General features: G+C 41.6%; 3 protein-coding genes across 7 annotated transcripts; all 3 read left to right on the top strand.

Moving 5' to 3' along the window:
* Window positions 1–1,827: 1,827 nt before the first annotated feature.
* myadml2 (myeloid associated differentiation marker like 2) lies at window positions 1,828–2,745 on the top strand. Its single transcript, XM_030058622.1, has one exon. It carries the CDS (start codon window positions 1,834–1,836, stop codon window positions 2,743–2,745), a length of 912 nt encoding a protein of 303 aa, XP_029914482.1. The 5' UTR covers window positions 1,828–1,833.
* Window positions 2,746–4,935: 2,190 nt separating this feature from the next.
* On the top strand, window positions 4,936–8,636 carry pycr1a (pyrroline-5-carboxylate reductase 1a). Of its 2 annotated transcripts, none has more exons than XM_030059008.1 (8): window positions 4,936–5,081; window positions 5,370–5,441; window positions 5,543–5,613; window positions 5,841–6,020; window positions 6,466–6,687; window positions 7,157–7,249; window positions 7,338–7,501; window positions 7,794–8,636. In XM_030059008.1, exons 2-8 carry the CDS (start codon window positions 5,375–5,377, stop codon window positions 7,960–7,962), a joined length of 966 nt encoding a protein of 321 aa, XP_029914868.1. In that variant the 5' UTR covers window positions 4,936–5,081; window positions 5,370–5,374; the 3' UTR covers window positions 7,963–8,636. The 2 variants fall into 2 exon arrangements, with proteins under 2 accessions (XP_029914868.1, XP_029914869.1); XM_030059009.1 differs by having other exon boundaries at window positions 5,317–5,441.
* A 242-nt stretch (window positions 8,637–8,878) lies between these two features.
* LOC115363798 (transcription factor MafG) lies at window positions 8,879–22,110 on the top strand. 4 transcript variants are annotated; one of them, XM_030058111.1, is made up of 4 exons: window positions 8,879–9,034; window positions 9,772–9,810; window positions 20,268–20,340; window positions 20,474–22,110. In XM_030058111.1, exons 3-4 carry the CDS (start codon window positions 20,305–20,307, stop codon window positions 20,924–20,926), a joined length of 489 nt encoding a protein of 162 aa, XP_029913971.1. In that variant the 5' UTR covers window positions 8,879–9,034; window positions 9,772–9,810; window positions 20,268–20,304; the 3' UTR covers window positions 20,927–22,110. The 4 variants fall into 4 exon arrangements, with proteins under 4 accessions (XP_029913971.1, XP_029913972.1, XP_029913969.1 ...); XM_030058112.1 differs by lacking the exon at window positions 9,772–9,810 and having other exon boundaries at window positions 8,879–9,029; XM_030058109.1 differs by lacking the exon at window positions 9,772–9,810.
* Window positions 22,111–24,611: the final 2,501 nt, after the last annotated feature.

Below are 24,611 nucleotides of genomic sequence, written 5' to 3'. Positions count from 1 at the left end.
AGAGAAGGAAAGGTATTACTAATTGTAATTTTATTCTGTAACATATTTTTTAACAGAAAAAAACTCAAGCTACATTGGTAATTTACATATTTATTTTGTTATGTAAATCATATTTATAAGTGCTATTTTCACAGAGAAGTGATTCTTTGTAAATTGTAAATATATTGCTGTTTTTTTCTCTTTGTGTTGATTGCATGTCTTTGTATCAGACCTAAAAGAAAAGACCCATTACAGATATTTCAAGGTAAATATTTTCTTGGTGTCTTGTTTTTGTCCTGTTTCTATTACTATTCCTATTATTCCTATTCTTTTCCTATCAACCCACAATAGTAAAATATGTAGCATAATTGCAGGTCAGCAGCTCCCAGCGGTCCCTGTCACAAGTGTCTCTAAATAGATATATTGCTGACTGTACATCCACTGTGATTATACAACCAAATTCAAAAAGCATTTTAAGCAATGGGCTGCTGTAAGAATCACATAGTTACTCTGAAAAACCACAACACATTAATGTAGCAGGTTACAGTATTTTCAGCAACTGTTAATCCATTTCCATTTTCCTCTCACATGCAGAACTTAAAAAAAAAGACCCAACTCAGTTATAATCATCCCTCTGGACCTGTATGTAATTTCTGTCTCTAATGGGAGTCTTAGCCTCCCTCCCTGTCATTACCCTGTGTATAAATGCCAGTTTCTCTCTGAGGGAGCTCTGACTCAGCCTCCCTGGGTGCTCCCCAGAAATACGACTCCCCATACTGCCTGTGTGCTTGTGTGTAGCCTCCCTCCCCACCCCTTAGTGGAATATAGACCCCCTATTTATAGAGCTGGTGAGGCCTGTAACCCAGGGCTCAGCGCAAACTTTCATTTAAAGCACCACCCTTGGCAAGCCGCTGAGCACATACTAACACACAGGAGAGAGAGAGAGAGAGAGAGAGAGGGAGAGAGAGAGAGAGAGAGAGAGAGAGAGAGAGAGAGAGAGAGAGAGAGGGAGTGTTTATGTGAAGAAGAAAGAGTGGGTGATCAAATCTGAAGACGCAAAGGTAGAAAGAAAGAAGAGCAGGAGAGAGACAGGCTAAACAGTTTGACTGCCTTTGGGAGTTAGGGGCCTGCGGTCAAGGAAATACATGGACCTTGAGTGACAGGACAACAAACTAGTCCACCTGTTCTGCGCTGAGGCCTATTGTTGGAAGACTGGTCTCTCTTTGGATATGACTTCTAGACGGAGACTTATTGGACGGCACATTCTTTCAATTTGAGCTTTAAAGAAGACACAGCGGACAACTAGCTGATCCAACCGAGTGAGCAAGGGGAGACAAAGGTATCTGAGGACATGCACAGCAAACTTTGAGCTGGACTAGGGTAATATACCACCTCATCCTGCAAATGTCTTCACACTGTAAAAAACACTAAAAAAAAAAAAAAAAAAAAAAGGACTTTTTGAGGTACGAAAATGAAACTTGAAAATACAAACACAGCACAGGCTTAAAATTGGTAGCACTGGTTTTAAATACCTCATCAAGAGCATCTAAAAGAAAATCTTTTTTTTTTTTTACATCCAAAGTAAATGGTTTTGACTGCTGTGAGCTAATCTACAAACTACCATCATAGTGTCTGAATGTAATTTGATCTCAAGCACACTGCAGTAATTACAAAGGACACGCAGGAAAAAATTACAGAGATTTGTAATTAAGCGCCATCTGTAAAAGCCGACCAAGAAAAGGGCGAGGTCTCTGAGGAAGGAGAAGAGTAGGCCACAAGGACACCACCGCAGAGAACAGAAGGTCGAGGATTTAATCAAGCAAAATCAGCAGTGTGCACGGGGTAGCGGACACCATGGACCCTCACGGAGACCATTACCTCAACAAGGCAGCTGTCTTATCACCTTTAGGTGCAGCCCGTATATGCCAGCTGCTACTTGGCTGCACCATAATGGCCCTAGTGTCCCACAGTGCAGGCTACAGCGCCACCTATGGGACCTTTTGCATGTTTGTATGGTGCTTCTGCTTTGCTGTCACACTAGTAGTTTTCACCATGGATGTTACGCGGCTCCACAGCTGTATGCCCATTTCCTGGGACAACTTCACTGTGGCCTTTGCCATGCTGGCTACGCTCATGTACATCACCGCCTCTGTGGTCTATCCTGTTTACTTCCTCCAAACGGACTGCCCCGAAGAGGGTTGTGAGGTCAGAAACTATCGCATTGCTGTCACCGTCTGCTCCAGCGTCTGCTGCTTCCCCTACGGGGCTGAGGTGTTCCTAACTCGGGCCAAACCAGGGGCCGTGGTGGGCTACATGGCCACTGTGTCAGGTCTACTCAAGGTGGTGCAGGCCTTTGTGGCCTGCATCATTTTCGGAGCCCTGGCTAACGACAGCGAGTACAACCTCTTCATTGCCACCCAATACTGTGTGGTGGTGTACAGCCTGTGCTTCTCCGTCACTGTGATTGTGATCATTCTGACAGTATCGGGGAGGACCTCTGCCCTGAGGTTCCCCTTTGACAGATTTGTGGTTGTCTACACCTTCTTTGCTGTGATACTCTACCTCAGTACTGCCCTGGTGTGGCCCATCTTCAGCTTCGACAAGAAGTATGGCACTGCTACTCGTCCTGATGACTGCCCACGGGGGAACTGTCCTTGGGACAGTAAGCTTGTGGTGGCAGTGTTCACCAACGTCAATATGATCCTATATTTCATTGACCTCATCTACTCCCAGAGGATCCGCTTTGTATCCAACTCTGCTGTCTGAGAAACTCTTTCTCTCAAGGCTACTTTGGCCTCAGAGCCAGACAGAGAGTTTGAGGCCACCTCAAAAATTCCCTCCACTCAAGTTTCAGTGAGGGACTCGTCCCAGTAGTTGGAGGTTGATATGATGTTACACCTGCATGGTACTTTTTAGTATCTGTGTTCCTTGAGTATTATGTCCATGCTAGGGCTGAACAACAACAAAAAAAGACATACTGCGGTTTTGACAAATATTGCTATCGCAATATGATTCACTATTTGTGGGAATGATCATTTTTGCATCACAATTTTCATTGTTTTACCAAACAAACATGTTTTCTTACATCTGGAGAGCAAAATTAGTAAGCCAAGGCATCTACGCAGTGCTACAGTACTTCATGGTGTTACAAATTTACATTTACACATTGTATCCTTATCAAAACATTGCAGCGCCTGCAATTTGGATATTGCACTTGGCCATGTTGTGATTTTGATCACTTTTTGATTAATTGTTCAGCCTTAGTCTGTACTACGCAGCAAAACTGAAAGTATTATCATTGATACATCTTGGAAACTTAAAGGCCTTCCCCCAGTTCTGCAGTGACCTACCAGGGAGAGCCTGCCAGGTGTGCTGATGAGCTGATCTCAGCAACTTTGCCCACAGAGGACACAGGAAAATATGTCCATCTCAGCACCAAGTACCTCTCTCATCTCCAAGTTGCATCAGTGGTCTCGAACAGGATGGACCTGTAGGGATTTTTTTTTATAGGAAAGCGTTAAATATCTAAAGAGTATTGTCATAGATAGGCATATTTGATTTGTTGTTGGAAGCAGTTTATTTAAGAGTATTTAAATAGTCAGCTTGCTGAAAAAATCTAACTCATAGATGCATATGTCTTACGGTAAGCACTGAAGATACTTTGTAAATAGAATAAGCGAAAAGACTGTTGAAGTTTTGTTTCAGATTAATCACAGCATAGCATTTGGTTTTGGTTTTCAGACCACTTCCTTCTTCCACTTTAAATTATAGCCACTCTATTCCTCACATGTTTAAGGCCTAAAAATCAAACTGAATAGGCTTTTATCAGCTGAAGGTCTAATGCAAGATGGCCTTCTAAAGGTGAAATTGTGACAGTAATATGAACTTACTGATAATTGTGATAAGCACATTTACAGTTGTATAATGTTCTTCCATGTTTTTGATGTGTTCCTTGTTTAATAAACAACAGAATTATACATAACACCATGTCCCGTGGCTTTCTTGCTTTCTTTGTTATTAGAAGATAAGTGATCGAAAATCTGACATAAATACAAGTATAGATGCAGGCAACCACAAATTAAAACATTATGTAATGAAAACATTATGTAATGAGATGATTTATTCAATTCACAAATCCTCCAGTGGCAGGCTACATTTTATGTGCACTGTCATTTCTTCATATATATATATATATATATATATATATAGATAGATATATATATATAGATAGATAGATAGATATAGATAGATAGATAGATAGATAGATAGATAGATAGATAGATAGATAGATAGATAGATAGATAGATAAAACAGATGCTACCTTACACTTATTTAGAAATAAAAATAAACCACTTTTTATTGATAGAAAAAAAGAGAGAAGTGGAAACATATTGTTGATGGTGATGGTGTTTTCTGGGCTGCATCACCTTTAATCAAATAGCATAGCTGAGCTTTACAGTGATTTCTAATGAATTCTGTTTAACGAAAAAAAAAAAATAAAAGGAAAAAAAAAAAACATTTTGCAGCCCAGGATGTTTTGAATGCTAGCAGCAGCTGTGTCCAATCCATTAGAGGCATTTAGCTGAAGAGGGTCAACAAATGTGAAGGCACAAACACACACACAAACAAACTACCTTCCTCCACGTTGGTAGCTAGTTCACTTCAAAGTTGCTCCCCACAGCTTCATTGACAAAAACAGTTTATATTAATAACCACTCGACGCCTGGAGGGAAACATGACTTCAGCGTGCCTTTCAAGCCCGCCACCGGTAGATGGTGCTATCGAGACGCCTTCCTAACCTACATTTGCCCTCCACGCCCACTCCACAACCTGATGCAACTGGTTTCTCAGCCGCGCGTAGCCCGCCCACAATGTTGGGCTTACTGCCACGGTGATTGGTCGCCCTTTATATGTGTCAGCCGTCGGCGCTTCCTGATTGGTCTGGTTACATGTCAATCAACGTTCTCGCCAGGTACAGCAGAGCGCGAGTTGCAGGAGCCACGTTGACAGTCAAGTTAAATTCAGTTGGTGTTTTTGCTGGTGGCTAGTGCTAGTTTGTTGTGCTAGTCAGTTAATCAACTAAAGAGCTCTTCGTTATATCAGTAAGTTTTTTTCCCCCCACTGTTTACTGTTGTTGTTGTTTGCTTCTGCCACCATGTGTCCAAATAACAACCTGTGGAAGGGTTGTTTTGCTCCGGTCTATCAGGAAGTAAGAGTTTGATAGTTGACATGATTTTTGTTATGCAACCAGTAGGCTAGAGTCTATCAAGTTAATGACTGATTTTTTGGTTTATTACTTAAAGTGGGATGTTGTCTAATTTTGTTTGTTTGTAATAGAGACTGATTCACAACTTCAAAGCGTTTAATTGACGCTACTGTGCGTCCCACAGGGAGGATGAGTGTGGGTTTCATAGGAGCGGGTCAGCTGGCCCACGCGCTGGTGAGAGGGTTCACAGCCGCAGGTTAGTGCTTTTTAATATGCAAACTGTTTGTACCTGGCTTACGCTCTGAACGGATTGCAACTAGTCATTGATTTTATTTCTTAATTTTATCTCCTCTCAAGGCGTGATTGCCACCCAAAGAATCACTGCCAGCTCCCCTGACACAGACCTGCCCACAGTGATGGGACTGCGTGTGGGTAGACAAATGGGGATGGGTATCTCAGTAATTGCAGTGTCTTCACTGATTCTACTGAATGGGTTAATTCTGTGTCATTTGTCTTGGTTAATATTTGGAGAGGGTTGTCTTCAAGCAGAAACTTGCATTGCGTTGCTTGCATGTAGTGAAGTCTTATGTCAGCATACTTCTGGCCATTGAAATACTACAGCAAGTAACGCATAAAATAATGTCATTTTAAACAGAAATTGGGCGTGAATCTTACCACAAGTAACAAAGAGACAGTGAGCAAAAGTGACGTTCTCTTCCTGGCTGTGAAGCCCCACATCATTCCTTTTGTACTGGATGAGATTGGACCAGACATTGAGGACCGTCATCTTATTGTGTCCTGTGCTGCAGGTGTCACTATCAGCTCCATAGAGAAGGTAAGTTACAGGAAACCATGATGATGGATGGTTACAGAGGTGTGTGTGTTACGGTGAAATCCTGCCTTTTAATAGGTTCTGTGAGCTACAGGAACGGACATCCGTAAAGATTAAGCACAAGGTTCTTTTCAGCATATTTTTGTGGTGTGATCTCAGCAGCCCCTCAGGCAAAACAGAAATAAGCTGTAACATGACACGCCAGTTTGCTCTTCTCATGCAAAACATCAGACTCAAACCTTTTTGTGTTATGTAGGCTCACATAGTTGTGTAAAAAAAAAAAAAAAAAAAAAACAGAAACAGATGTCCTATTCTTGAGTGTATTAAGTGTATGTAATCTTAGATCCATGTTAGCTTTTGTTACACATGAGAAATAAAAGTTACCCTTCCAAGACAACTTTTTCTCATTTCGAGACAGTTCCTGAAATGCAATCTCATTCCTTTGCAGAAGCTGCAACAGTATCGCCCTTCTCCAAAGGTAATGCGTTGCATGACCAATACTCCAGTGGTGGTGCGGGAGGGGGCCACTGTGTACGCCACAGGCACCCATGCTGAGGTGGAGGATGGAAAGCTTCTGGAGCAGCTGATGGCAAGTGTGGGTTACTGCACCGAGGTGGAAGAGGACCTGATTGATGCTGTCACTGGACTGAGTGGCAGTGGGCCTGCTTATGTGAGTCATTTATGTGATGTTCAGTGAGTGAAGGCGAGTGTGCTACCTGCAAGTAGTGCTGGGTGAAATATGAATACTATATTCCTATCAGGATATGAGACTAGATATCATCTTAGATTTTGGAGATTATAACTGAGTGATTTACAGTAAAGGGATGAATTATTGTGAATTTATTAGACTGCTCTAGCTGTTCTATAAATTCTAGTTTCTGTACCTGCTTTGTAATCGTATCTTCATCACTAATGACATCATCAAAAATCTTATATAAATCCCTGCAGTATCAGCACAATATCTTTATTGGGGTTTTTTGGTAAATACGATTTGTAATTTTTGATTTTGTATCTATCGCCCAGCCCTGTTTGCAAGATCCTTTGGCATGTCTTTGGCATGTTTCCCTTTACTCTATCACCCTAACAACCGTCATCTAATTGGTTCTTTGCTTGTCTGCACATAATGTGTGACCTGGTAGGCATTCACAGCAGTAGATGCTCTTGCTGATGGTGGAGTAAAAATGGGCCTGCCCAGGAGACTGGCTGTTCGGCTTGGAGCCCAAGCTTTGATGGTAAAAACATTGTGTTTACAGCAAACCTGTATGTGGCTTGATTGTATGACATTCACTGACGAACACAACATGGCGTATTTCTCCTAAGGGAGCAGCTCGAATGCTACTAGACTCAGAGCAGCACCCTGGACAACTAAAAGACAACGTGTGCTCACCTGGGGGTGCCACCATCCACGCCCTGCATGTCATGGAGAGCGGTGGCTTCCGCAGCCTCCTGATCAATGCTGTAGAGGCCTCCTGCATTAGAACTAGGTAGGTTGATAAGCAGATGGTGAGACAAACAAATTCAACAATCACGTAGCTTTGTTGTTTTTTTCTGCCATGATGATACATTGGACGAGCTTTAAAGTTGATTCTTTACACAAAGATGTCCAAAGGGAGTTACTGTGCAACACCTTTGTAATAGTGTCTACAATTCAGGCAGCAGGTGGAGCTACATGCAAGGAATTTTACATTGGGGAATTTTGCTCACTGGAAACCCACAGACAAATTGATTGTGCAATTATAAAGCTATGTCTCTGTGTCTGTCCACTTTTTTAAAAAGGGAACTTCAGTTCTTGGCTGACCAAGAGAAGATTTCTCCAGCTGCCATAAAGAAGACAACTCTGGACAAAGTGCTGCAGCAGCCAGGAGTGGCTGCAGCAGGTGTGGGAGTCCGATCTGGTGGGATCAGTCTCTTCAGCAGTAACAGCCCAAGGACCAAGAAGAACTGAGCATTTGCTGTTTCCTCACAGGTGGAGGAAACGCACATATGTTGTGATTTGTGAAGATGCATTGCATTTTATTAATAAACCACTAAAAGCAGATCACTGCTGAAATTTGCTAACCTAATGGTTAGTTAACATTTACTTACAGAATTATACTCAATTCAGAGAGATACCTCGCATCAGGGAAAGATTATGCATTAGTATTTTTCTGCTGTCATCAAATGCATTGGCCTTTCTAAAGCTAAATAACTCACACTTTAAACTGGTTGCCTTGCCAATTCATGTATTGACAACAGTTTGATTTCTAGCTCATCTCATCACTTATTCTAACAGTGTATTTTTTTTGTTTAAGGTTAGATGATGGTTTAATGTATGTCTCAGGTCAACATCACTTTATGTGTCTTCTCATTTTGTTACTTTTTTCTGATTTTTTTTTTTTTTTTTTTTTTAAACTGTATAAAAAGCATGCTTACACATCCTCATGTTCACTGTGCAATCCAGCCCAATTGCAATGAAACAAAGGGCTCCTCATGACTTCATGGCTGACATTACAGCCACTTTATATGCAATCCCCTAACATTTGCTCAAATATTTGAGTACTGTAGCCAAAACTATTTTATACAGCCACAAAACTGTAATGTGTTACAAAAATGTATTAAATTAAGGAAAGAAGATGTGGACTTTGTTAATGTATGCCTTGTTTTCTTGACAGAGCAAGTGCGCCGTCAGACCCCAGTTAATGCGGTGTGTTACTGTCTGCTGATAAGTGGATGTGAGATGAAACAGTGCAGCTGCTGTAGATGATTGGTTACATGGCTTTTTAAAATGTTTTCTTTGCCTACTTGCGAAGAAAGAATATCCTTCATGAATGAAGGCACGTGACCAAACACGATGACGTCTGGCTTCGATACAACAGAAAGGAATCAACAAGGAAAGCACGAGCTGGCTTTTGGAAGCGCATGCTTCTGTCAGTTCGATCGAAATACAGCTGTGCCGCTATTGCTTGGCTCCTCCTGTGACTTTAAATAGAGGACACTGAGAAATAGCTACAACGTCTGACAACTTTTTTCAAAGTAAGGTGAGTCCTTACTGAAAACCGAAAGGTGCCTGTGTTGTTATGCTGACTGTGCACGCCTGTGCTCCGCCGCTGACAAGCGAAGGGCTGGCCGAGGCTAGCTTCCAGGGTTAGCTAGCTTCTTACCTTCCCTAGCAGAGTAAAGGTAACCTGGCACAAACGGATTAATATCGGAAGCTTTATGATTTTGTCTTCAAAATAAAAGCGTTTTCATCACCCAAGCAGATAATGAGAATGTTCAGCTACAAGGGCTTTATTTTGAAAGCCATTACTGGAAATAATATTACATCTGTTCGTGTAGCTTTAACAACGATCGGGCATCTGCCATGCCGAGGTGGCAGCTAATCTTTTGTATATATCTATGAGATATGTCTGAAAATATGTGTGTCCGATTGTAGGTTTGATAATGCGTGACAGCCAGCCATTTCACATGAGAGCGCTGGTTTCCCCTACTAAGAAATTGCTCACAGGGCTGTAATGTTATATAGCAGGAAGGCTGCACACGGGGATTTCCTCGCTTGCTTGTTTTGTAGGCGGGGAGTTGTTTGCCAGTTTCACAAGCAAGCGTTGTAACGTTGGAGACAGGGCTGGGGAATGTCAAAACTGTGTAACTAGGTTGCCATTGTAATAAGTACACAGTTTTCCAATACGTCTTGTGTCCATTATTGGGCTTCTCGGTGGTTTGTCAACTCATGCGCTTCTTGCCTTTCAAACCTGCTGCTTCATCACCTCGTGAACAGGAGGAAGAGCGAGCCGAAGCAGCGGTTTAACGAGATCAGGTTGGTTGTAGTATTTCTGGTGACATCTGTTTCAAGGATAAATGTGATTGATTAATCAGTGCAGTCTGTTTTTCTTTGGTCTAGTTTCAAACGCATGCAGGGGTTTATTTTGTGTGCAGATGCTTTAGAATCCCCGTTTCGACAGCAGCAGTGAATTGGTTTACCTGAAGTGAGAATTCATTTAACCACTGGTTAAATTGTAACAATGGCAATGCTTAACGAAACACTCCGTCATTGGCTTTAATATCATATTGCAGCTTGGCAGTTTACCACAGTAGTATTTTATTATCCCAGCCAACAACCATGCAGCGGTATTTTTATCATGCTGAATCATCACAATGATGTATTTAGACGTTTTGAGAATCCACCCTGAAACATGGCACCACCGGACAAAGGTCTGCTTCGTGGATAAGGATCGATGTTTATCACCGAGCTGCCGTCATCGAGGAGATAGATCGAAACGGTGCTGATTTATAGTCCAACTCTGTCATCAAGCCATGAGCATCAAGTGATGACCATCATGCATTTATCAATAGCCTCATCTACATTCAGCTGAGAATGTGCATTTTATTGCAGCGCTGTCATGATTTACATCAACTAACAGATAGGGTGTGAGTACATTAAGACTAAGTGCTTAGGTGTCAACAGCGATGTCAAATCCATTTAAAAAATGCATGATAAGCAATACATTATGCTTATGTCGTTAGAGTCCCATAATTAGTGGATTTTTAAATTGGGTCGTGTGATCATGGGTTGTATTGAAAACATAAGATCCATATAACTTTGGCAGTATTTTGAAAGAAGATAGCAGTTTCAAAAATAAATATTTTTAACGAGGGCATGTTGAGTCCTGTAAATTTTGTAGCTTTTTTTTTTTTAATTGTATTTTTTAAATATTGAATAGTAGGCTAAATGCTATTAGGTACCAGCTTGTTTGTGACATCATTTAAAACATTGTACCACAGCGTTTCTCTCCTCATTTTGGGCCGGCAGATGCTCTTGTTTCACGTTATATGACATGCTCAAATTTGCTGCCTGTTAGAATGCGAGCTTGTGGAGGGCAGGTAATGAATTATCCATGGAGAATCTCTGTGCAATTGGAAAAGTCACCTTGGAAACTGTTGAGTATATGGGCACTGGGTAAACAGACAGAAGTTGCCTATTCTTGCTCAGATATTCAACTTATTTCATCATCTCTGTTCATGCGAGCAGGGCTTGAAGTGTGTTTAGCAGACAGTCCAGCCCCACATCAGAAGCCCAGCTTTGCAATAAAGGGTAATGCCCATCGCTGCCGCTCCCTGCAGGTAACAAGAACAGATGAGGGCCCGTATTAAAGCACGATGGGGGGTTGCAGAGGTGTGGAGATGGAGGCAGGGAGTGGTGGAGATCAGCTCTGAGATTTATCACCTCTTGCATTGAGGTAGCCAAGATAAAATAAGGCTGGATACTGTAGAGGTGAATCTAGTGCACAACTCATACCCAGTGGCTGTGCTCAGAATGGGCAGGCGGTGGAGGGTGGAAGAGGATACCTGAGGTTGATGAAACACTAGGCAAGACTGCATAGCAGAGTACAGCATGGCCACCAACACCTCTGTATGGCCAACACGGCTCTGTCTTGGGAGTAGTTATGCCTATTCAGGACAATTAATAGCCCCCAGAAAGGAACACAAATGGGGGATTTATCCACAAAAGTGCTGCTTAAGCTGCACTGGGAAATGGGAAAGCCTGCAGGGAAGGGAGAAAAAGATCAATATAGTTTTTTTTTTTTTTGCAATGGGGAGGGAATGTTGGTGATGAAACCCCTTGCAAGTGTAGTGCGGATTATGATTGCTTGGCATTGCGATATGCCCGCTCCACTTCTCAAAGTAATACTTTCATCCATACAGAACAGCAAGGGTGCTTGATGAATTTCTGTTTGGATCTTGAGTTTGGCTTGGCATGTTCATTACTGCCCTCCGTGTGTTCATAATTTACATTCGCCAAGATTTGAAAGAACACAGTGAGTCTACATTGTAGAGCTGTTCACTGATTGCGGTTTTTCATGTAACCTACTTAAGCTTGGTGGTTTATGTATGAGACACATCAACAGAAGGCTGTCATTACAAACAAGTGATTTAGCACCACTTGTGTTATATATATGTAACAAGCTAATCCAAATGCAATCAGTGTATGAGGTAGGGAATGAATCAGCTTTCATTTGTGAGGGTTTTAGGAGAGCATAATTTGACTATTATGACTGTGTTTCTCGATGTCCTGTGCTCATTATAGACTATAGCTCTGGTAAGGAGTTTAAATTGACTGAGATCTGCTTCTATTATAAACACAGTCTGTAGCCCACAGTGGAATGGAGCACATATAAGTAGTCAGCCTGCCCAAAATACTGCCTGGTATTGTTGCCTGGAAAAAAAATGGGAAAGGGTTATTTGTAGAGATATATCACAAGGACTGTGGGTTTCCCGTACAGTGCCAAGTGTTGCTGCACCTGTTTGAATTGTGCCTTACATTCAGCAGGATTTTCTGTTAAGAATTTTTTTCTACTTGCCCAGTTGGGCCAGTAGGCCAGAGTTAAGCTCATGCCCTGGATGTTGTCAGTCTACCTTGAAAAAAAAAAACACTCTTTTTGATGTAAAATCTAGATGTTCATTTCAAGTGTTTCTATGCAACTGCAAAATAGCAAATAATAACCAACAAAAAATGCTTTTAAATTGATTGACTGACCAATCAGCTGTCCCAATTCAGTGCCCTTAGTGGTCCTTTAAAATACTGTTGAACTTGGCATTCACTTAAATGTTATAGCCTAACCATTAAGATGAAGTTCCTATCCATAGTGATTTACTCTGAGTGAACAGATAGGGGTTCAGTGTCTTGCTCAGGGGCACTTCAACAGGGCACTTGGCTGTTGTTGGACACATTGGCTTCTGTGGGGATTAAACCCGTGACTTTCCTGTAAAGTGGTCCCTTAACTGCGAGGCCAGCATGTTTCCTCTTGTTCGATTTGGGTATGTGTGGTTTTATTTGGCTGTGATATTCTTAGAGGTCCCAGCACATTGAGTAATCCTTAGTTGAACACTGTGATCTGTTCTGTTTTTCAGTGCGACCATCGTCTCATAGTTTCATTTTAACCGAGTATAACTAAACTCAGGTTAAAAGGGAGACTTCTATGTTGCCTTGAATGAATGCATGTGTTCTGGAGATACTGTAATATAATGAGTTTTAACCCTTTTACATGGCAGATTTTATTGTTGAATCATATTCACATTGAACTAACTCCATCAGTTATCCTGTTGACAGATGCCATCGTCAGTTCTTAGCTATAATTTGAACTGAGCAGAGCCAATGCTATTTATAGAAATGGCATTGTTGTTACGTTCAGGTAAGAACTTTGGTAACTGGCTGTGTCTGAGTCATGGTGCTTCATAGGAAGGATATAATTGTCAACTGATATTATTGTTTTGCTATCAATTAGATATTTCACTTCAAGTGAACCTGCCCATACGAGCAACACCATGCAGAAGCAAATTGCGTTTGGATAATGCAAAATAGAGGTGCAGTGTCAGAAATTATCCAAGAAGTGAAGAACACTATTATTTCAGTTTAAATTGCATTTAAATATGTGGAACTGCTCTAGTGTAATCTGTGTGTTGAAAAGGCTGAGTTGTAGCTCTTAGGTCAATGCAATATGTATTTATGCATGCACCTAGTGTAGTAAAGCTCATGGATATTTTGCCAGTGTGTGGGTTGCCTGCAACCCTTACTTCCTCTGCCAGTGCAAGGCTGAAGAGCTTTTCTCTTCCCTTTTTAATCAAGTCCTCCAGGCAGATACTGTGGAAGGCCAATGAAGTCTCCTCTCCTATCCCTGCACTTCTATGAACACAGCAGCTCAGAGAGTAAACAACAGTTACCGAGCTTGGAAATGGTTCCTATATATTGAAACGCTGGTAAATCCAGACCAGTGAAACCCAAGTCCCTCAAATTAGCCTCACATTATCAGTGGTTTCAAAAAGTATTCAGCCCCCTGAGGGTTAAGATTTTTTTTTTTTTTTTTTTTTAATCTGAAATCACAGGAACTGGATGCAAATTGTAGTCATAAATGAACCCTATACCAGGCTCTATACTTGATATTCACAACCAGTGTCCATCACAATACATCACATCATATTTTCTAATTTCAGCTTGCGGTGAACAGCCAGGGTCACACTCAGCCAACCTCTGCAACTCAATTTCATAACAATCACACTGGCGGAAAAGTGCTCCCGAAAACTACAAGTGCAGAATATCTATAGATATTCCATGTTCTCTGCTTTTTTTATGAATAGGTCCTCATAAATAGTAAAAAACTATTCTGATTAATGCCTTTTAAGGAGAAGACCTAAATATCATGTTTTCAATCTTGGTGAATCAAGTCAATTTGTTACTTTACTGTGAGATCGACAAGAGTAGCGCCTCTTACTATATCTGGAATATGCAGCAAGCATTAAGGTTTGTCACACATTCTACAGTCTCTGATGCACAATTCAACTTTATAGCCAGAAATGCTTTGAAATTTACATTCAGTGGACCTAACATTTTTCTTGGCCAACAACAATGACTAAAACATTGTTTAAACTACTAACTTCAATCATGAAAAGGAACTGAGTGTAGGAGTGGGTGCACTTAACATAATGAGCATTGTGTGGCTTAATAATTCAAATATCACCAAATCAGTTTCTTCTATTATCTCTTTGCTCTGATATTATAGTGCTCTTACAATACATTCCCCAAATGAAAATGCTAAAAATAATTCTATTCTGCAGTACAATATGTAAAAAAAAAAAAAAAAAAAAAAACGTCAAGGGTGAAGGTTGTTTTTAACATCACTTAACTTTCCTAAGACAGAGTATTATTAAAAGTATTCATCCTGATCTTGAAATGTAATGCCTCAAATGTTGGAGAGGGGTAGAGAACCAAAACATTTCTGTAACCTAAACAAAACTCTTATCATCCGAGCCCTAAACACTTTTTCCTTTATTTTTATACAGCAAGTGGTAGGCTAATATTCATTTCATATTTCTTTGTCAAAGCCTCATTTATGGGGAAAAAGGCCCTTTTTTCGGAGTGGCATGAGAAGAGTCACCGATATCCTGAGATATTGATCCTTAGTTCTATTTCTGTGCTTGTTTTTTTTCCCTTATCTGTGTATCCATTATTGTTCATCATAGGCTACGGTGTTTCTGTTTGGCATCTAGTCAACTCATGCAGCTTCATAAGACTACATCTGTAGACCCGGACAGTGTGAGGGCATTGTCCTGTCTGCTGCTAAAAACCATTTAACCCTCTCCTGGGTTTTGATAACCTGAGTTCATCATCACAGTGTCTTTATTCTAAGGGCTAGACCTTGTGTAAAGCAGGGATATGATTTCTGCTTATGTTTAGGCGTTATTTCATCATTGCCTCAAAGCTCTGATGGTCAAAGGTATTGGCTTAGTGTTTCCCCTCTACTACCAGTGCATCACATTTCCCTTTGAAAGCTGCTGAATGATTTCCACTCTCCCTCTTTTTGTCACTCTTATTTCACGCTCTGAATACTTAGTAGTTAATAGCTTCCCTCCCCTCGCCCCACTGTCTTTCTCGCTCTCACACAAACTCTCACACTGTCTTCTCCATACATAAGTTTACATCAGCCTTCCAGTAACTCTTCCCGAGCTATCAGAGGAGTCTGATTTTTAATTTGCAGTTAAATGGCGCCCGACACATGCAGCTTGCTTGATAATTGACTTCACTCAGCTGAAGGGAGGGATGATTAGATCTGAATATCTAGGCGATCTTTTCAACTCAGGATGAGGAGGGAGGGAGTCAAACTAGTGTCTCTGATCAGGCATGAAATGTTGAGAATGGCTATTTATGGCGTACAGGGTGAAACTGTTAGCTGAATGCAGCATTTCAACCATGGGAGGAGCAAGTGGGTAAGTTAACAAATAAGGCAAGCATTACATTGAAATTAATAAGCAAAAGGTTTATTAGAGTGCTGATATGTTTATTTTTCACATACTTATCCTCCTTTCAGTATCTTTGTGGATATCATTTTGTTTTCATTTTATTTTCTGTGTAAACTCCATGGTAATGGAGAGGGAGGCCCATGCGCTACTGATCAGACAAATTGAATAGATGATCATACAGAAAAGGGCCATAGCAGTCATTCTGCATGTTTAGCATATTGTGTACAAAATTATAAACTTAACGTTTCTGCTAATCTATTCCCAAACCAATCGTATTTTAGAACTCTGATATCATTATTCCTACCTTTTTAATCCAGCCGCCGTATTTCATTCACTTCACTTTGATATGAATATTAACTTCCCTAGACTTCAAACTTTCTTCACTCCATTATTCCATCACCATAATAAAGAGTGATACGGTCTCTCCTCCAGAAAAATAGTACTCAGGGAAACGTTTGCTTTATATAGCAAATGATCAGTTCTGTCGTTTATGAACTTCGTTAGCTGCAGAAGCAGAGCATTGTAAGGTGGGTGTTTCAGCCAAATATTCTAATTTGAAAATCAAGGGATTTTGATGATATGTTGTGAAATCTTAGGTACCACCACATGATTTACTGAATAGTTTGTTGTAGTGTAAAATATGGGTAAATTGTAATGAATGGGCCAAACATTCAAAAACACTGATGTGGTCCTTTAAGATGTTAAGTCTAATTTACGCTTGGGCCGTAGCCTCTTTGTCTCTTGTGTCTCGTGAAGCTTCTCCGTCGGCCTGGTTGCAGCAGAAAAAAAAGCAGATAAAACCAGCGAGTGAAACAAACCACACTGTGTATGTTCTCTGTCTGGAGATGAATACGGTGTTAGAGGAGAGATGACATTCAGCTGTTTGTTTCACAGACTTGAACTGCCATTGTTGGATGCTGTCTGTGCCTCCTCAAAACAGTCTTTCATCAGCATGCACCTCCACTGTCTAGTTTATTCACTTCATTAGGAACCTGCCGATGCCAAGAGCTTGGCTGCTTCTTTTCAGGAATTGGTAATGACAAGTTAAATTTGTGCTTGTGTGGTTGCGGTAACGTGTGTACGCATGTGTGTGTGTTTGTGTGGTTGTGGATACATGCGATAGTTATGTGATATACTATATGTGATCCTTTCATATCTCAGTTAAGCCTGTGCCCCTGTTAGTCCTCCCCAGCCATGTTTAGTATTCAGAGAGCAGGCACTGCTGTAATCTGGATTCTAAGGCGGGTTGCTGGGGTTTTTGTTTGCTCTTATGGCCCTGATAATCTTGTTACACTGCTGTCAAGTGGAGCTGGCTCTCCCACCAGCCCTCAGCCCCCTTGTATGCCACCTCCAGCAGTAGCAACCCCCCACCCCCATCGCTCCCGCAGTCTACCACCATTTTGAGACAGCGGCTGATGGAGAAGCCTTGGATGTATCCTTGAAGAATCACCTCCTGAGCATCTTTATTCAGCCTCCCACCCCCACCTTGGGCGGTGAATGACAGTGATAAATATTCATCAGGGGACACAGTGCATGGATGCTACAGGGGAGCCTTGGTTCCCCCTCAACAAAGGGTCCCTTAGCTAATGGTGTCCATCCTTGGCAGCCCCCGTAGAGAGATCCTGTGAAGGGGATGAGATCATTAAAGCATGACATGGACTCAAGGCCGCACCCATCATGTCACATCAGTGTTTATCCCAGCAGATGGATTTTTTTCCCCCCTCAAGTCTCACCTAGGCCAACCCCACCTTCACCAGGTGCCCTCTATAGATTGAGATGAACACAGACAGCGTTTGAAGGTTGGCTGGATAATTCTCGTCGTGTTAGTTCAACTTCACAACTTCCTAATTGGCACCTTGGTCATGGTCCTTGCTGAGATCAGTATTTTTTTTCCCTCAACCTGTTCTTCTCAAGCTCCTCTAAATGTGTCGAGCGTGCATTTTTCACAAGGCTGTTCTCTCTCTGTCTCCCTCTCTCTCTCTTTCTGCCTCTCTCTCACTCTCCCCTCCCTCCCTTTCTCTGGGTGACCACACTCAGCGTTTTCTATTTCCTGTGGGTGTGATGTCTCCTCCACAAGCAATCAGCTCTGATTTGTCAGCGTTCTTCCAGGCGATTCATAAAAATTCAGCAAGCGCCTACAAAAGACGCCTGTGTCCCCACGCTCCCCACCTCCACTGCCCCTGTGCTCCAAGCTGCATTTTTCCCCTCTCTCTCCCTTCACTTGGCACAGACAAAAGACCTGAAATTGTTAATACATGTGTCCACTGCCTGTGCAAGGGATATGCTTGTGACCACTGTCCTCCGTTGCAACTGTTAAAAGGGTGAACTTGTCAAATCCAAGGGCACTCTTTGCTAGCTGTCACAGTCACAACAGAGCCAAGAGCCTGGAATCTCCCAATCACTTGCTTTTTCCCCTCAGCGTGAAAGATAAAAATATATGGTTAAATTGTAGGTGTGTTTTTCCTTTACGCGTGTGTCAGTGGATGTGTGCATGTGTGTGTGTCGTCTTTGTCTGTGCGAGGTATGATATGCCTGGTAGTGGAAGGGAGCAGCTGTGCATTGGACCTTGTCTGTGTTGTGCTGCCATGCCCTGTCATTGGTAGCCGTCTGTTGGCAGCGGCCTGTGCTGGAGGGGTGCAGACTGGGTGCATCCTCCTGCAGTGTCATATGGTGAGTTGTTGGCTTGCCAAGCCATTCTTACTATATTGTCCTGTACAGCTGTGTGGCATAATACGCCTCCTCAACCTGGACAATTTGCCATCTCTCTGCATTTCCAAGATTCCAATTGGTTTTTGAACAATGTTGGGTCTAGGCTACTTAGGGGAAATGATAGGCTTATATGAAATTTGGAAGCAGCAGCCTTTCTACTCTCATCCCAGTAGCTATTAGTGGAGTACTTTCCTGTCTATTTGTCCATTATCTGTGCATCATCAGGCGGACCATTATCCCATTATGTTTTGCATCTGTAGTCCAAATGCTTACTGGAAATGAGTCACCACAAAGGCTGGTGAAAGGTAGGTGTTACTATCAGTCAGCTATTCATAGCCAACCCAACTGGGATGAAAATATCACATTTAAAAAATCCTCTACAGAATGTGAAAGGCTTTTTAGATGGGCATCTGCAGCACAGAGAAACATGGCAGTTTTCGGAGGAGCCAGAGGACTTTTTCAAAAGGAAAGCATCAAGAATGCAAGTCACAATCTGACCTCATGTTATGTCCCCAGCCTGTGTGATAATGTCGTATTCAGGTCATTTTTAACAAGCGTCTGTCTCTCCCTGTTTGGCTCAGGTGACCGGTCCACCTGTAGCACCCTTTTGTTGCCATGGTAATGTCCTGGCCATCTTGGTGCACTTCAGAGCTACTACTCTTTTTTTTTTTTTTTTTTTTTTTTTTTTCCCCTCACTGAGCTTCTCTGCACACTTCGTATACACTCGATGACTAGCTTAGTGGACTCGAAGGCTGTAGACTGACAATGACAGTAGATCTTTTTAGGATTTTTTCCCCCCTTCTCCTGTTTTGATTCTAAAAAGTTGTAAAAGCCCACATGCATTTGTTTATGTACTCAGCATGCACACACACACATATACACACACTGCTGGTCTGTGTAAATCAGCTTACCGAGGCAATGTGTTGGCTGGGCTGGCTGTGGTGGGTGCCTGTGTCGCTGACGCAGCATTTGTTGAGTGTAGTGTAAAGCACCCAGGGCCACAACTGAACTGTTTGTGTTTGTGTGTGTGTGTGTGTGTGTGTGAGTGTGTGTGTGTGACTGTATGTATGTATGTAGGTATGTGTGTGTGTGTGTGTGCACCCACATGTATGTTTTTCATTCGTTTTTTTTTTTTTTTTTTTTTTTTTGACAGGGCTCACACTGTGGAAGATTCCCAGCTTCCCCTTTCCGTGTTAACACTGGCAGGCTTGCTTTCTTGCCTGTACAGTTGCTCTCGGTGTTCCCTCAGCACTGACATGACAGAATAAACTGCACTGTTGGGCTGTTATTCTGGATGTTGGGTTAGCCCGGACTCTGCAGTAATTATAGCCTATCCCTTTTCATTGATTTATGGGTTTATACAAACAGGCCAAATATAAACAGGTGTGACTGTCTCGACTTCATTGCTTATAAAGTATTGTACATAAAAGCCTGTTACTGTGCACCCTGCATACCTCTGTGAATTCATTTATTTGATTTGAGCTGGAACGAGGTGAGAAGAACTGTGTGTTTTGGGGGGGGCATTGAGGTATTCACTAATATGACAGGTTAGCTAATAGTCTAGGTACTGCTTTGCTAATGAGACTTGGTGTCTCTTCTACATCTAAAGTCCTTGACCCACTTTGTGCCTTTTGTACATTAAGGGCTTTGTCATGTTATAGCTTCCTTGTCAGAAGCATTTCATTGCTGTGTTTTTTATTCTCAGTGTGAAATCTCTTCTTAGCCTCCTAGTATTTGTGTTTCTATTCTGATGGGGAATTTTCTTACCCCCAGACCAGCCAGCGGCGCAGGTGGACACGGCTCTCGTGGCATGACTACCACAAACAAGGGAAACAAGGCCTTGAAGGTACATTGCTTGCATGACACAGAACCAAGTTTGCTTCTGCACTTACTTGGGAGAATTTCATATCTAGCTGTTGATTGTTAATGTTGATTGTTTATGTAAGCACATACACTAATGCCAGTTTGTGTATTCCCAGGTGAAGCGGGAGCCAGGGGAGAATGGCACCAGCCTGACAGATGATGAGCTGGTGACCATGTCAGTGCGGGAGCTGAACCAGCACCTACGAGGCCTGACAAAGGAGGAAATACTGCAGCTAAAGCAGCGGCGGCGCACCCTGAAGAACCGGGGCTACGCCGCCAGCTGTAGGGTGAAGCGAGTCACCCAGAAAGAGGAGCTGGAGAAGCAGAAGGCTCAGCTGCAACAGGAGGTGGACAAGCTGGCCACAGAGAATGCCAGCATGAAGGTGGAGCTGGATGCTCTGCGTTCTAAGTACGAGGCCCTCCAGAGCTTTGCCAGGACTGTGGCCCGCAGCCCCGTCACCTCAGCCAGGGGGCCCATGGCCTCGGTCATAGGGCCCCTCATCCCTGGCAAAGTGGCTGCCACCAGTGTCATCACCATCGTCAAATCCAAAACGGAGGCCAGGTCATAGTAGCAGAAAGTATGGCACAGCAAATTATCAGACTAAAATATCGTCAGTGCATCGTAACGGGGCACAGGATTAACTACCTGTCTCAATTCTCAGTTTTATCTCTTGACGTCTTGGCACCAACACTAACAGTTTGCTTGGCCAATTCGCTCTTTCACTCTAACTCAGCAGTCTGCACCTATAGAACAAAAGTGTTGTGAGCTAGGGCTGCACGATTAATTGTGTAGAACTGTGTCACATGATTTAGGTTTCCATAATTGTTCCTCATGGTTTTGAGAATATTGATTAAGATGAGAATAATTGTAACTGCAAGATCTTGCAAAATGATTGATCATTTTTGGCATAACTGTGCAGCCCTAGCTTACACACAGAATGTACATGAGCTTTATCTTTCACACCAGTTTTCATGAGATTTCACGTGAACCTAGAGGAATTGTTGATGCCCAATCGGTAGTTTTTGTGTTTGTGGCATCAAAGTCAAAGTGTTGATTGATAGGTTCTTGTTTTTGGATGTGGTATATGGTGTGTTTGTTGTTTGTCAGATATTGGCCTCTCACGTCTCTTCCGTCCTAAGAATCAATTTGTGTGCACTGTCTCACAGCTGATCGCAACCAATCAAATCACAAGCAGAAGGTATTACAACTTGCCCATTCCACTACATTGATTAACAAGAGAACCAGCACTTATCCCGCTGTGAAACCCTTTGCTTGTTATTATGCACTGACTTCAATTAGGACGAGTAACAAATGGTCTCTCTCCCTAGGTATGAATGCTACGGATGTCCTGAAAACAGCCTGACTAACCCAAAACTAGTAAATTAGTCCAATTTGTGATTTTGTTGGTTGTCTGTCAAGAATATAAACATGAAATAATGCTCCCAAATCCAGCATTCATCTCTGTTTATGCATCTGACAGGCTTTAATTAACTTGTCATTATCGATATGACTAGTAGATGCAATAATATACATATGCACTGAAAATACAAAGAGGTCTTGCATATTTATGGTAAGTGGAAATGTTTAAAATGATCAGCAGTTTTAAATGGTATTGTTCCAGAGCTGAGTGCCATTCCAATATGACAAGATTCTTCTCCAAAATCTGAATGTTATTACAGTAATATCCTCATTTTATGTGGGGACAGTGTAATCCGCAAACATTTTGAAACATAATTTTTGCTCATAGAGAAAATATGTTCCAATTGTTTTGTTTAATATATATATATATATATATATATATATATATATATATATATATATATATATATATATATATATATATATATATATATTGCATTTTTTGTAATTACTTGTTGACAGGGCAGCCAGATATTTCCAAAAGAAAATCTTTACACAAGCTTTACTGTTTGAATCGTTAAGGTGTAGAAATCTTTGTCTAACGTTGAGTTCTTGGTTTTTATTACTGCGTAGATTACCTTCCATTGTTTATAGAAATACAGAAAAAGAAAACATAAAAAAAAAAACCTGTGATATCTTTTTTGCAATTGTACCGAAAGTGGCTTACTATTGAAGTCTGATAGCTTTTTCTAGTGACTAGGCGCGTACTGTGGGGTAGCGCGTGATGTGATGTGTAAGTGACAAGTTGGCAGTGTTGTTCACTGTATAGATGTCAATGCTGTGCTATTTAAAACAAATCTGTAGAGCTAATCTAGGTGGTGTAAACAAGGTCAATTGTCTTTGTTCGTATTGGCATCTGTGATATCCTCCGCTTCCTTGGTGTTAGTTACAGATCATTTTGTCATCAAGAGTTTACCATATTGAGCCATGCAAGACAGAATTGGGTGAAATGACGTTTGGATATCTTACATAGTTGAACATTAAATGAAAGGATCTGTGATTGTCTGTAGCCTAAAGCCATATTCTCCATGGAGAATGTGACTAGTGGCCACCCTGGGTGCTGGATCCCCTCTAAATACTTTCTCTCAACCACATTTTATGGGGCAGCGTGGCTCAGGAGGTAGAGTGGTTCGTTAGGTAATCAGAGGGTTCCTGGTTCAATCCCTGACTCCTACAGAGAGCGTGTTGAAGTGTCCTTGAGCAAGACACTGAACCCCTAACCGCTCCTGATGGGCAGCTCGGCACTTGGCATGGTAGCCTCTGCCATCACTGTGTGAGTGTGTGTGAGTGTGAATGAGTGAATGTGAGGCAGACTTTGTAAATCGCTTTGAGTGGTCAGTAGACTAGAAAAGCGCTATAGAAATGCAGTCCATTTACCATTTACATTTTGGATGGCAGTTTTGACTTGACCTAAAAGTGGATCACTTTGTTCAGTGTAATCCATCGGAAGATGATTTAACAATCTGATGAAAGTTTTATTATAGTATTTGTTAAGGCCACTTAACTGGTCTGCTGATTATAAATCTTTACTCAGACAGTAATAAAAAAAACCCCACAAAGCCCCCGTTTTTTTACACAGTTATAGATTATGAAAACAAGAGGTTTTAAACATTTAAAGGACCATTTCACCTATTTCCAACCTTATCACTATGTCTTTCTGATAGTATCACATGCTTACATAAACCATTACTCTTGTCAGCACTCTCTTTATCTTGGAGCCTGGCACTATTCACCAGCCCAAATCCTAAACATGATGATACAGTCACATGTCCAGCACCAGTAAGAAAGACTACAGCTTTATTTTTCCTGATCTCAAAGTCTCGGTTTGATTTTTTTTTTCTTTTAAAGAAAATGAAAAAAGTCTTGGTATTGAAATTAATCTTTCTTGTGACTCAGTCTGTGACTACATCATCAGGTGCAGGGTACGGGGCAATGAATAGAGCCCTCCTGTAAGATACTACTAACACTGACAAGCATGGCGGTCTATTCAGGCAGGTAATGGATACAGATATTGTTGAAAATCAGCAAAGTGGTCCTTTAAACTTCTGCCATTTTTTTTCCAAACCTTGTTTAGAAATGTTGCAATTTCTCAAGGTTGTGACTCTAATTAAATGGGTCACACCAGTTAACTTCGGGTGGGTTGACAAAAGATAACAGCTGAAGGGTGCAGCATTACTTGTGTAAATTTACCACTTGTCTTCAGATTGTCAGGTTTAATGCGGTAGGGTTTGGCTGAGGGTACGTATGCACTAAGCTCCTGCTTGTTTTGCTCAGGACAAAACAGGTCACTCTAAAAATGAACAAGTCTTTCTAGAAGAGAAGCAGGGAGGTAGGGATGGCAGCTCTGTTCATTTTTTCATTTTTTCTTCTCTTTTTTTTTTATAATAAACATGCCAGAAAGGGCTTCAATCCACACTCAGAAAGAGACACAGCAAGACCACGTAGAATTACAATCAACAACGGCTGCCAGCAGCACTTCCTCTGTGCCAAGTGTCGCATCACTCTTCTGATCCTCTAAAAGGAATTTAACAGTGAAGCAGTTTTACACTTCAAGGTGAAGGTAGTTATGTAATGACATTAACACAGTACACTTCATCCAAATCTTATTCTCCTGCTGGTCAGACCATATTGGGCTGTCTAAGACAGTGAGGTATTTCATCTGAGATAAAAAGCATTTTGTGTACTGTCACTCTCGAAACTACACCTTGGCAAAACTCCATGCTGGAACAGGGTGCTGGTTATACTATATGTGTGCGAGTATCCTCACTTTGTCAACATGCTTAGCTATTTACATGGACTGGTTAACTGTGGGAAAAATATTTATCTGATTCTTG

The sequence above is a fragment of the Myripristis murdjan genome, chromosome 8, assembly GCF_902150065.1.
Source record: "Myripristis murdjan chromosome 8, fMyrMur1.1, whole genome shotgun sequence".
Lineage (NCBI taxonomy): Eukaryota > Metazoa > Chordata > Actinopteri > Holocentriformes > Holocentridae > Myripristis > Myripristis murdjan.
This window is presented reverse-complemented; position numbering and strand designations above follow the sequence as displayed.

Coding starts and splice junctions, on each gene's coding strand:
- myadml2 (XM_030058622.1), top strand. CDS start 1,834: ATGGACCCTCACGGAGACCATTACCTCAACAAGGCAGCTGTCTTATCA.
- pycr1a (XM_030059008.1), top strand. CDS start 5,375: ATGAGTGTGGGTTTCATAGGAGCGGGTCAGCTGGCCCACGCGCTGGTG. Junction 6,688..7,156: donor GTGGCAGTGGGCCTGCTTAT/GTGAGTCATTTA, acceptor GTGACCTGGTAG/GCATTCACAGCAGTAGATGC. Junction 7,502..7,793: donor GCCTCCTGCATTAGAACTAG/GTAGGTTGATAA, acceptor TTTTTTAAAAAG/GGAACTTCAGTTCTTGGCTG.
- LOC115363798 (XM_030058112.1), top strand. CDS start 20,305: ATGACTACCACAAACAAGGGAAACAAGGCCTTGAAG. Junction 20,341..20,473: donor AGGGAAACAAGGCCTTGAAG/GTACATTGCTTG, acceptor GTGTATTCCCAG/GTGAAGCGGGAGCCAGGGGA.